The 13,801-nt window shown below is 42.6% G+C and overlaps 1 protein-coding gene across 1 annotated transcript in view; it reads left to right on the top strand.

The window, feature by feature from the left end:
• Positions 1-12,995, top strand: part of LOC126174951 (UDP-glycosyltransferase UGT5-like) — a 66,067-nt gene extending 53,072 nt beyond the window's left edge. The window contains exon 7 of the mRNA XM_049921410.1: positions 12,446-12,995. Coding sequence (XP_049777367.1) covers positions 12,446-12,722 — 277 coding nt within the window. The 3' untranslated portion in view covers positions 12,723-12,995. The remainder of the gene's footprint in view (positions 1-12,445) is intronic.
• The last annotated feature ends 806 nt before the right edge of the window (positions 12,996-13,801 follow it).

Here is a 13,801-nt window from a genome sequence, read left to right as displayed (position 1 = left end):
TCTACAGCTACTAGAGATTGCTCTCCACTAGACTCTGACAGTTGGTCACATCTATTGCAAACACCAATAGTAAAACTATCTGAAAATCTCGTTCTCCTAGCAGATCTCTTGCCAACAGCCAGCTCCCATTCCCCAACCCCTTCTCCCTCCTCATCCTATCTAGCTCCTCCTGTGCGTTTTTCAACTGCACCTGAAGGGCTCAAATCTTACGCTCCTGCTCCTCTATAAACTTACTTGCTAGATAACCTGCAGTTCCAGGAGAGCATCTCACCAGAATGCTCACTGGCTTCCGGCGTCCCCGCTGCATTCCCCCCAGTGAAAAATACTTCGAACTAGTCTCACACCGCAATCCACTACTCACGAACCTATGGCGAAGCCCACACTTCTCACTCATGGTAAAATTTTACAGTTATTGAAACAAGAAAACTACTTTATCTGAGTTCCACTACTACAATAAAAAGATGTTAAAAAGTGACTACAATAATCACAAACTTGCTCTACAAGGGAAGTAACTACTATTACTCAACAACAAATGAGAATATAACAAAAGACTAACACAGAAAGAAAATCAAACGTCTAATGACACAGTAACGAAACTGAAAGCAGTTTCCAAAAATTTCTTCTGAAATTATTTCACCAGAAAATACCAAGCACACCGGTTGAAAACTACTAAAGTTATTAAATAAACTACTATACACAAACAATTAATTAGTACTTGGCTTTCGATGCGCCGCTACAGCTGCAACTGGTCAGCGCAGAATGTAAACACAGGCAAGAGCTTAAGTTGCTCGATACGAAACACTCACAAATATCAGGTCACAACACAAGAAAGGCAGAGGTGAATGAATAAGCCACTAATAAGTCACTTATATAGTAAATATCATCACAAAAACCGTTAAAATATATATCTGAAACCTAAAAATATATGAAAACTTAGAGAGCGATCTCACACACAGTCACGCACTTATGACGTCACACCAAAGATAGATAACAACTGAGACGTACTCAGTATCGATGGTCATTCCAGCCCTCAAACCCTACAGCCGTCAGTAGGTTGACTCAACAAAGGAGTCACTAACATGGTAGGTAGAGACGTACTATTATGAGAATTTTTTGTTCTCTCCATTCGTAACCTCTCTAGTTCCCTACGTAACTCTACGTTATCTGCACATTACAGATAAAGCATATTTACAAAATCATACTGCAGTATATACTTGTGATCCTAACTTTGAGAGTTTACTTGAAGAAACGACATGCATGACAATGCTCCTGAAGATTTCAGCCTCGCGGGATTAGCCGAGCGGTCTCAGGCGCTGCAGTCATGGACTGTGCAGCTGGTCTCGGCAGAGGTTCGAGTCCTCCCTCGGGCATGGGTGTGTGTGTTTGTTCTTAGGATAATTTAGGTTAATTAATGTTTATGCTTAGTGACTGATGAGCTTAGCAGTTTAGTCCCGTAAGATTTCACACACACTGAAGATTTCAAGGTTTCAGAGTCGGTTTGTCAAGGTCGCTATGGTACTGAGACTTCATCCATCTTGCTGCAGATATTTCTGTATCGAAGCAATGTTACAACCCCCCCCTCGCCAACCCTCCCCCCCCACCCCCCGTTACAACCCCCCCCCCCCCGGCCAACACTCCCCCCCACCCCCCGAGCTTAGAGGTTGTAATGTGTCAGAACGACTGAGAGCTAGGGTTTGGGAGAGAAGATGACTCACACCGAAGCATGCAGAGAAACAGAGGAAAGTGTGTCACTGACTTCATTGCATTAGAACAACACAGCGGGCCTTCCACTGATACCAGTGTTGGCGCCACGCGGAGAGTGTGCATGTGTCAGCGCCATTGCCATTGCCAGAATCTGCTGCGTCGGCGTTCGTCTACCTTGCAGACAAAGCGCTCCCGCTCAGCTCACACCACGGCTAAGCAGTCGCCACTCGTGTGGCTGCACCACTGGTCCGGGAGCAGTAGCCCGGGACGCGGCTGGCTGCTCCCTCAAGCACAAGTCGTGGGCCCCATGTAGAGTGTGTAACGGAAACAGCCGAACGCCATCGTGGTGCTGAGGCTTAGCAGCACTGGCCGTCCGCCCAGGGCAGTTCGGTCAGTAACCACAGATAGCTCTGCTCCCAGGAGGTCGCGATATCGCGCCCTGCTCCTGCCTCTGCCCGTATGGATGACTGCTTGCAGTCCGCATGACGATGTCCCCAGAGAGCAGAGTCCAGCAGCCCTCGCACTCCTCGCACTGGTGCAGCTCCAAGGTTAAGTCTGCCCGGCCACGACTATGGCTCGTCTGTGCAGCGGAGGTTAGTGCTAATTTCAAAGGGCCAGTTGGCTGCCAAAATCCATCGCCAGAAGGTCGTCGTCGTTAGACCTCATTCGAGCCTCTGGGGTCGCTTACTTATATGTTTTTCCTACGCTTCTGACGTAGTTCCTCTGGACGGCGTAAGTGGAGTGCCCTTTAATAACTACAACGTCAGCTTTCCTCATCCCGCTTCGACCCCTACACACAGGTCACTAGGCGCTGTTGTAACTTCAACGTCCACTACTTCTTTTTCGTCATCAGTCTACTGACTGGTTTGATGCGGCGCGCCACGAATTCCTTTCCTGTGCTAACCTCTTCAACTCAGAGTAGCACTTGCAACCGACGTCCTCAATTATTTGCTTGACGTATCCACTCTCTGTCTTCCTCTACAGTTTTTGTCCTCTACAGCTCCCTCTAGTACCATGGAAGTCATTCCCTCATGTCTTAGCAGATGTCCTATCATCCTGTCCCTTCTCCTTATCAGTGTTTTCCACATATTCCTTTCCTCTCCGATTCTGCGTAGAACCTCCTCATTCCTTACCTTATCAGTCCACCTAATTTTCAACATTCGTTTATAGCACCACATCTCAAATGCTTCGATTCTCTTCTGTTCCGGTTTTCCCACAGTCCATGTTTCACTACCATACAATGCTGTACTCCAGACAGACGTACATCCTCAGAAATGTCTTACTCAAATTAAGGCCGGTATTTGATATTAGTAGACTTCTCTTGGCCAGAAATGCCTTTTTTGCCATAGCGAGTCTGATTTTTATGTCCTCCTTGCTCCGTCCGTCATTGGTTATTTTACTGCCTAGGTAGCAGAATTCCTTAACTTCATTGACTTCGTGACCACCAATCCTAATGTTAAGTTTCTCGCTGTTCTCATTTCTACTACTTCTCATTACCTTCGTCTTTCTCCGATTTACTCTCAAACCATACTGTGTACTCATTAGACTGTTCATTCCGTTCAGCAGACCATTTAATTCTTCTTCAATTTCACTCAGGATAGCAATGTCATCAGCGAATCGTATCATTGATATCCTTTCACCTTGTATTTTAATTCCACTCCTGAACCTTTCTTTTATTTCCATCATTGCTTCCTCGATGTACAGATTGAAGAGTAGGGGCGAAAGGCTACAGCCTTGTCTTACACCCTTCTTAATACGAGCACTTCGTTGTTGATCGTCCACTCTTATTATTCCCTCTTGGTTGTTGTACATAATGTATATGACCCGTCTCTCCCTATAGCTTACCCCTACTTTTTTCAGAATCTCGAACAGCTTGCACCATTTTATATTGTCGAACGCTTTTTCCAGGTCGACAAATCCTATAAAAGTGTCTTGATTTTTCTTTAGCCGTGCTTTCATTATTAGCCGTAACGTCAGAATTGCCTCTCTCGTCCCTTTACTTTTCCTAAAGCCAAACTGATAGTCACCTAGCGCATTCTCAATTTTCTTTTCCATTCTTCTGTATATTATTCTTATAAGCAGCTTCGATGCATGAGCTGTTAAGCTGATTGTGCGATAATTCTCGCACTTGTCAGCTCTTGCCGTCTTCGGAATTGTGTGGATGATGCTTTTCCGAAAGTCAGATGGTATATCGCCAGACTCATATATTCTACACATCAACGTGAATAGTCGTTTTGTTGCCACTTCCCCCAATGATTTTAGAAATTCTGATGGAATGTTATCTATCCCTTCTGCCTTATTTGACCGTAAGTCCTCCAAAGCTCTTTTAAATTCCGATTCTAATACTGGATCCCCTATCTCTTCTAAATCGACTCCTGTTTCTTCTGCTACCACATCAGACAAATCTTCACCCCCATAGAGGCTTTCAATGTATTCTTTCCACCTATCTGCTCTCTCCTCTGCATTTAACAGTGGAATTCCCGTTGCACTCTTAATGTTACCACCGTTGCTTTTAATGTCACCAAAGGTTGTTTTGACTTTCCTGTATGCTGCGTCTGTCCTTCCGACAATCATATCTTTTTCGATGTCTTCACATTTTTCCTGCAGCCATTTCGTCTTAGCTTCCCTACACTTCCTATTTATTTCATTCCTCAGCGACTTGTATTTCTGTATTCCTGATTTTCCCGGAACATGTTTGTACTTCCTCCTTTCATCAATCAACTGAAGTATTTCTTCTGTTACCCATGGTTTCTTCGCAGCTACCTTCTTTGTACCTATGTTTTCCTTCCCAACTTCTGTGATGGCTCTTTTTAGAGATGTCCATTCCTCTTCAACTGTTCTGCCTACTGCGTTATTCCTTATTGCTGTATCTATAGCGTTAGAGAATTTCAAACGTATCTCGTCATTGCTTATTACTTCCGTATCCCACTTCTTTGCGTATTGATTCTTCCTGAGTAATGTCTTGAACTTCAGCCTACTCTTCATCACTACTATATTGTGATCTGAGTCTATATCTGCTCCTGGGTACGCCTTACAATCCAGTATCTGATTTCGGAATCTCTGTCTGACCATGATGTAATCTAATTGAAATATTCCCGTATCTCCCGGCCTTTTCCAAGTATACCTCCTCCTCTTGTGATTCTTGAACAGAGTATTCGCTATTACTAGCTGAAACTTGTTACAGAACTCAATAAGTCTTTCTCCTCTTTCATTACTTGTCCCAAGCCCATATTCTCCTGTAACCTTTTCTTCTACTCCTTCCCCTACAACTGCATTCCAGTCGCCCATGACTATTAGATTTTCGTCCCTCTTTACATACTGCATTACCCTTTCAATATCGTCATACACTTTCTCTATCTGTTCATCTTCAGCTTGCGACGTCGGCATGTATACCTGAACTATCGTTGTCGGTGTTGGTCTGCTGTCGATTCTGATTAGAACAACCCGGTCACTGAACTATTCACAGTAACACACCCTCTGCCCTACATTCCTATTCATAACGAATCCTACACCTGTTATACTATTTTATGCTGCTGTTGATATTACCCGATACTCATCTGACCAGAAATCCTTGTCTTCCTTCCACTTCACTTCACTGACCCCTGCTATATCTAGATTGAGCCTTTGCATTTCCCTTTTCAGATTTTCTAGTTTCCCTACCACGTTCAAGCTTCTGACATTCCACTCCCCGACTCGTAGAACGTTATCCTTTCGTAGATTATTCAAGCTTTTTCTCATGGTAACCTCCCCCTTGGCAGTCCCCTCCCGGAGATCCGAATGGGGGACTATTCCGGAATCTTTTGCCAATGGAGAGATCATCATGACACTTCTTCAATTACAGGCCACATGTCCTGTGGATACACGTTACGTGTCTTTAATGCAGTGATTTCCATTGCCTTCTGCATCCTCATGTCGTTGATCATTGCTGATTCTTCCGACTTTAGGGGCAATTTCCCACCCCTAGGACAAGAGAGTGCCCTGAACCTCTATCCGCTCCTCCGCCCTCTTTGACAAGGCCGTTGGCAGAATGAGGCTGACTTCTTATGCCGGAAGTCTTCGGCCGCCAATGCTGATTATTTATCAAATGAAGACGTTTTTGATTATGAATCAAAGACGCTACCCCTAGACCACGGGTACACTATGTGATCGAAACTGTCCGGACACCCACCAAAACACACGTTTTTCATGTTAGGCGCATTGTGGTGCCACCTACTGCCAGGTACTCCATATCAGCGACCTCAGTAGTCATTTGACGTGGTAAGAGAACAGAATGGGGCGCTCTGCGGTACTCAAGGATTTCGAACGTGGTCAGGTGATTGGGTGCCACTTGTGTCATACGTCTGTACGCGAGATTCCCACACTCCTAAACATCTTTAGATCCACTGTTTCCGATGTGATAGAGAAGTGGAAACGTGAAGGGACACGTACAGCACAAAAGCGTACAGGCTGACAGAGGACGCCGACAGTTGAAGAGGGTCGTAATGTTTAATAGGCAGATATCTATCCAGACCATCAAACAGGAATTCCAAGCTGCATCAGGATCCACCGCAAGTAATATGAGAGGCAGTTGGGAGGTGAGAAAACCTGGATTTCATGTTCGAGCGGCTGCTCATAAGCCACCCATCACGCCGGTGAATGCCAAACGACGCCTCGCTTGGTGTAAGGAGCGTAAACATTGATCGATTCAACAGTGGAAAAACGTTGTGTGGAGTGACGAATCACGGTACACAATGTGGAAATCCGATTGCAGGGTGTGGGTATGGCGAATGCCCGGTGAGCGTCATCTGCCAGCGTGTGTAGTGCCAACAGTAAAATTCGCAGGCGGTGGTGTTATGTTGTAGTCGTGTTTTTCATGGAGGGGTTTGCACTCCTCTTTGTTTTGCGTGGCACTACCACAGCACAGGTCAACATTGATGTTTTAAGAGCCTTCTTGCTTCCCACTGTTGAAGAGCAATTCGGAGATGGCGATTGCATCTTTCAACACCTTGGAGCATCTGTTCATAATGCACGGCCTGTGGCGGAGTGGTTGCACGACAATAACATCCCTGTAATGGACTGGCCTGCACAGAGTCCTGACCTGAATCCTATAGAACACCTTTGGGATGTTTTGGAACGCCGACTTCATGCCAGCCCTCACCAACCGACATAGATACCTCGGCTCAGTGCAGCACTCCGTGAAGAACGGGCTGCCATTCCCAAGAAACCTTCCAGCACCTGATTGAACGTATGCCTGCGCGAGTGGAAGCTGTCATCAAGGCTAAGGGTGAGCCAACACCATACTGAATTCCAGCATTAACGATGGAGGGCGCCTCGAACTTGTAAGTCATTTTCAGTCACGTGTCCGAATACTTTTGACCAGATAGTGTACGTGGTTCGTCACAGCACGTCAGTGCCCTGTGCTTCCGTGATTACTTCACACTTGTATGCAAGCCGGCTGGTGTGGCGGTGCGGTTCTGTGCGCTTCAGTCCGGAACCGCGCTGCTGCTACGGTCGCAGGTTCGAATCCTGCCTCGGGCATGGATGTGTGTAATGTCTTTAGGTTAGTTAGGTTTAAGTAGTTCTAAGTTGTAGGGGACTGATGACCACAGATGTTAAGTCCCATAGTACTCAGAGCCATTTGAACCACTTGAACTTGTATGCAGTTCCCTTCGGACTGTGCCTTCTTCCGTGTGAGCGGTGTCGGGTAAACCTGCCTTTCAGAATCGTTTGCTGAATATCAAGGTTGCCTCCACCTGCCATCCGATGTAACAGCCGGTCCCGTAAGTACTACCTTCCAGCCATAACTGCGTGAAATTGACAAGAATTCCCCAAATCCACGTCTGTATCTATTCGTGGCGCAGCAGCAATGATGTGGAAGTCAGTTTATTGGCATAAAAAGTTGATTAGAAAGTGTCGGGATTTGTAAATGATTTCTCATACCAATCAGTATTAGGTTAATGGTACTAACTCTGCGTTTACATACAACCATGGATATAGCTGTAATTTAGACTGCTATCAAAAGTTATTTCAGAGCAGTGGGACTGTATTGAGTTTCTTTATAGAGTCGAAAAAGTAGTGGCGCACATTTTCTTTTACTCCATTTAAAATGCCCCTCCTTACATAAACGAAGAATTGATTCGTGACATCTGAAAAAAATCCAAGTCTCCAGAGGGGTTTTACATATAGTCTAAGACAGAAAGAAATGTTATCCAAACGTTTGAAATTTGTTATATTCGAGGCAAGATGGTTTATTAATTATGACTCCTTTAAATGAGCGCTTTTCTTCCAACCTTTATACTGCCATCCTAATTCGCGGAGAGTCATCTGTTTTCAGTGCTTCCAGAGTTTTTACAGCCACGTCGATCTCTTGTTTTGCTTTAAGGATTGAAGAATTTCTGTTTCGCGTAAGGAATAATAATAGTTACAAAACTTCTAGGATCTCATAAAGCGCAACCAGTTCCATAATAAGACACTGCTTTGTGAGACATTTTAACAAACCTTCAAAGATATATCTCTCATTAGTTGATGAGGAAATATCGTGTCTTTTTCAAAAGGATGGACTACAGAACTGTGACTTTCAGAAAGCGCTCGAACAGCGTTAAGTGACGGGGTGACCCGAGGTACATGAAAAACATGGCCTAATTTTGATACCTGAGAGGATAATTCTTGTGAAACTTCCTTTAGTAGGCTCCAAGTTTGAGACTTTCATAAAATACAGAAAATAAGGAATTTTAAAAAAATAGTCTGTATCTGGTACACATCTGCCACGTCATTCATAACACAAGGACAGCTAGTACCATTTTGTGGCTGGTACAAAGAACGACACTTAAGTCCTTTTCTATATGATCTGGCAATAGAGCAGCTACACTACGCCTGTTAATGCACCATTTGTTGCGATACACCGCATTTAATTTTGTACTTTTCAAGAGCTTCTACCAGTGTACTGAAAATATTCTTCTTCTTCTTCTTCTTCTTCTTCTTCTTCTTGCGTTACAGCCTCTGCAGGACCACGGGTAGCCCCTTCTTGGACTCCATTCTCCTCTTCTTCCCCCAGAACCTCTTCATTCTTTCTCTTCTTCTCTCCCGCTCTTCTTCCGAGATCTTCAGTGTCCGTTTCTCCTGTTGGTTCCGCTGGTGACACTCTAATCTTTTTCTGTAATCTTCTCTGTCACTGATCTCCGGCATATTGGTCGGTGCATATTTGTTCGTGCAATTTTCCATTCCTTCGACCTTGATCCCCAATTCCAACCAGTCCTTCCGATGTTCAATAACCCACTTGGTTCCTGTCTTCCCCCTTGTCCTCCCTGTTGTTTCCCACACTCTCTTCGTCATTCTGTCCATACTCATCCTAACTACATGGCCAGCAAACCTTGCTCTTTTAAGTCTGATTTCCCCGAATATTGTTCTCATGTCCCAGTACAGTTCCTCCCTAGGTCTTCGCATCCACCACTCTCCACCTCTTTTGGGACCAATTTTGAAAACGTAGTAAAACAACGCAATTTCTCACTATAATTTCAAGTCTACTGCTACTCCCGCCCCTACCTTGAGACTTCTCATGGTTTTCAGTTCCCAAACATTCACTATGTTTCTCTTCGTTATCATCATCATTACCCCTTCGGTTTTTAGATTCAGTGATTATTTTAACTCCTTTAGCAGTATTCTCAGTATACTAACCGTCAATGTTTGCTTACGTTCCCGGTAATGCATTGCTCTTCAGGAATGACGAAATTCTGCTTTGTTTGAAGGATGAGAGGAAATTCCATAGTTCTTCTGCGGCCTGCACGCACTCAAATGAAAAATAATATTAGTTGCCTCGCAAGCTCGCGAATAACGGATATCGGAACATACGTTAGATTAAAGCAACAATGACAGTGCGAGATTGAAGATTCTGTGTGAAATGTTTTGAAATGTTAAAATAAATAACGTTTTTTCCAAAATTAATGAGCAGACCTGATAATGTTAAAATAGTGACAGTGTAATAAAACTTTTTATGTACAGCGCTACAAATTGAAATTGAATGTTAAATTTTATACATCCAGTGAACGAAAAAGAAAAACATCCCTGGCTGGGATAGGGTATTTAAAGTCAGAGGATGGGATGATTTGAAAGAGAGTGGAGAGGGAAACCCCTATCATTACCTGCAGTTTACATTCAGCTACGGCCTGACAGCAGTAACCCGCAATAAAGTGGTCGCTGATTTGACGCTTATTGCTGGCTGGATGGCCAGGGCAGGCTTCTTGACGAGCAGATATTCTCCGGTGTCACGTACTCCACTGGCCCCAATGCCACCAAAGCATCAAGCATACCGCTAATGCTATCAGTCATTAACCAAGTGGTATGATGGTGTACCGAGATGGGTGTGGTGGTGAAATACTGCTCTGGCTATTTATGGCAAGCCGTGGGATTACGGTAATGAGCACTTGCACGGTCCTGTATCACAAACCTGCATTGTGAGCAATTTCTGGGTAACAATATGGAGCACTAAAATATATTATGAATTAGGATTTCAGAGCAAATGTTTGTATAGCCCATGTGTGGTGGAAAACTAAAGACCTGCTTCTGGGGAAAGTGGTATTTCAAAGCAAATATTTCTATAGCCCATGTGTGATGGATAATTAAGGACCTGCTTCTGGGGCTCTAGAGTAAATAAGTTACGTGTGGGTTCACCCACATGAGACTAGGTTATTGTTCATGGCTTGGAATAAAGGTGTAATCTAAACAGTAATTAGGAAGACAGCAAATACTGTGGAAGGTTTGCAGAAAAGTCTGATATATGTTCCGTTATGCTGCTAATAATTCAATAAATTAAACAGCAGCTACTGAAATTTGTTGATAACAGAAAAAGACACTTTTATTCATTGTGATGTAATGGTTACCGACTACCTTGTACAAGTGTAGAGCCTTCAATGGATGCAAAAGATCACTGTACTAATAACAACGACGGAAGAGGTTTAATTACATCTTGGTGAGATTTAAATGAACCAAACAGAATACACGCTGAAGTGCATTCTGGAAGTTTATGCATATATAACTGTTAGTTTCTACGAGGTAACCATCTTCATACATAATTTTGTGAGGAACCAATATGTAGAATCTGCACTGCATTTGCTATTTTAGATGAAGAAGTGAGCCAGGCAATGTCTGCTACCATTTCGGCAGACATATTACTGGTGTGTCGAAGAGTGACTGCGTAACGACTACACTGACTGGTGAATAGAATACTCTGCTGCAATATGATCCGTATGCCATCTGGTCATGTTCAACCCAGTTTGAGGGATACAAAATGAAACAGGTTTGAATGCAGACTGCAGTGAAAATGACTGTCGAAATTAAGCTCAGTTCACACGCCTCAGGAAACTCTTCAGGTCCTGTCCAGTTAGACATCATTCATGGCGTTGTCCGAGGCACTACTAACACTTTCGTTGTAGAAAGTGGGCGTTTTGGCTTGCCTAAAGAAGTATTGGGAGTAGTTTACTGAAGAACCGACATCAGTTGGCAAGCTCAGCTACTTCTACAGCGTCAACTTTCTAAGCAAAATTTTATTTAATAAACAAAAAATGGCTATTATGCACCTAATATCTCCTACTAATTTCTGTTGGGGCACTATAAATTACAGAACTTTATATTCACTGGGGATCATATTTCATATTTTCATATACGTCCTTACATCTTTTTCAATATGGTTATGATAAAATTACTTGTCTTACGTCAGTTTTCAGATCTCATTATGTGTACACATCAGCTCAGTACTTTCGGAGCATGCATAAAATTTATATTTTCGTAACTGAATACAATAAAAGATTTGTAAAGTCTTTTTAATTCACTTGTTTTTACTAGTACATAATTTTTTTGCTTCAACACCATTTTCATATCTTTAGATATTGATGCATATACCATTCATGGATTTTTTCACTGCACAATGTACTAACTTACCTCATATTTTCTACTATAATATTCAGTATGAAGCTGAACAAACTTTCTGAACAACTATATTGTTATGAATGCGATTTAAATTAGAGTTTTGTGATTTCTCTTTAATTCACTTGATTTTCTAGTAAATATTATTTTATTTGTTTTTTTTTTTTTTGCCATATTCTATCGTTTCCCATACGATGTAAATACTATTTCTGGATGTTTCCTAATCCCAGTATCTTAACTAATCATTTTATCATACAATGATCGTTGTTTAACACACACACTCCGGTTTAACTATTACTGGATGCCAAAGTGAATTACTTGCTAATATGGTCCTTCTTTCGCAAATTATTTTTCATAACACTTCGTTACCCTTGGGATACCTTCCTCTGCTATCTAATTTCTATATTTAATTTCTCATATTCTTCTATAGCACCACAAATCAGTGATCTGGAGTTTTAGTCTTCTCTGTTTCAGTTAAGTATAATGCAATGTACGTGATATTTTCAGACTTCTTAATCATAATGTGATTGAAAAGATGATGGTTGTGGTACTAAATGAGTCTCAAATTCACAATCCTGTGATTGAAATTTTGACTGTTGCTCGACATGGTAACGAGTGTTCCATTAATTCAAAGTGACCAACATGATTCATAGGAATGCTATAGAAATGTTGTAAGTCTGGTGGTACTTTTCTAGTTCTATTTTTATGTGTTGTACTAGGTGTTGTGTGTATTCTGTTTAGTTAACCAACAGCAACAACTGCAAAAATTATGATATTTTCTCTCTTTAAAAATTTTTCTGTGATACTAAGCAAGTGAAATCACACCCCTGTATTTACTGCGTAGCTATCGGGAGAACATGGAGCGCTTCTCAGCAGTGTACCGCGAGCACCAGGAGACGTCGCTGGACAGAGCCGTCTGGTGGATCGAGTACGTGATACGCCATAAGGGAGCTCCGCACATGCGCAGTGCAGCCCTCGATCTGAGCTGGTGGCAGCTGCTGCTGCTCGACGTCATCGCGTTCGTCGTGGTGACTGCTAGCGTTGCTGTCTACGTCACCTATAAGGGAGTCAGCTATGTAGCGAGGACGCTAAGTCTCTCTCGAAAATTGAAAAGTTCGTGAGCCGTTCAGAGGTCATAATGAGATAACGACAATAAAATTCCACAGTTGTTTGCATAACAAAAGTGCAAAATCTATGAAACAGAAGTAAAGATTTAATGGTCAAATCCATAATTCGCAACTGTGCGCACTTAGGTCTCATTACCAAGCGTCAAAATTATTACCAAGTGTCTCGCTGTGTAGGCAGTGATCCGCAGGTTGAACAGTTTTCAGTGGAATTGATTATAATTTTCATGAATGTGTGAACATACTTGTGAATAAAGACAATCAGACCCATCCCACGACTGTTCATTCTAAGTGTAAATACAGTCATGAGTTAGGGAGCATGTTGTTCTCAAGTGTATCAGTTATATGTTTCCGCAAGTACACCGAGAATTGCATGCAGTGTCTCCTTCCCCAATAACATATTATCTTCGATATTTTATTTTCTCTTCACACTACTCCCTCCCTTTACGGACTGCACTGGTCTTCTTATCTGGTCAAGGACATTCCTTGCTGATGCTGCTTAACGATGAAAATCTACTCAGGAACACACAGCTAAATTCAGCGAATATGAAAGGAGCTGAAGGTAACCTTGAAAGGTGGGTGTTGTAGAGGCCATATAAGTGACTGTACTTTATTGCATTGTACACAGACCACGAAAATATTGTTTTGAGACTGTATTGAACACAAAATGTCTTCAGACTTTCGGGATGCAAGTGTTTCGAATCTCTGCCTGGTCATCCAGACTTGAACTTTTCGTAGTCGCTCGAAATATCTTAAGCTTAAGATTTATGCCGGGACTATTTCCTTGAAATAGGTCCAATCTGATTCTCCTTTGTTCCCCTACCCGTGTTTGTGCTCCGTCTCTGAAGACGTCTGAGGAACGTTAAACCATAACCTTCCTTTGTTCCTTTATTCAAAGATAGTCCCCTCAAGAGGAATACAGCCAGTTTCCTTCCCCTCATGTACCCAAGCGAACCAGCACACTTCCTGTAAGTGTCTTGTAATCAACAGGAAGTTAATTCTTTTTCCAAAAAAATCATTGCGTTACTGAAGATGCTACAATGAATCAGACTTGTTAATTTACATTCAGACAGATT

The sequence above is a fragment of the Schistocerca cancellata genome, chromosome 3 (genome assembly GCF_023864275.1).
Source record: "Schistocerca cancellata isolate TAMUIC-IGC-003103 chromosome 3, iqSchCanc2.1, whole genome shotgun sequence".
Taxonomy (NCBI): Eukaryota; Metazoa; Arthropoda; class Insecta; order Orthoptera; family Acrididae; genus Schistocerca; species Schistocerca cancellata.
The sequence above is the reverse complement of the archived record's forward strand: the minus strand, read 5'-3'. Positions and strand labels throughout refer to the sequence as shown.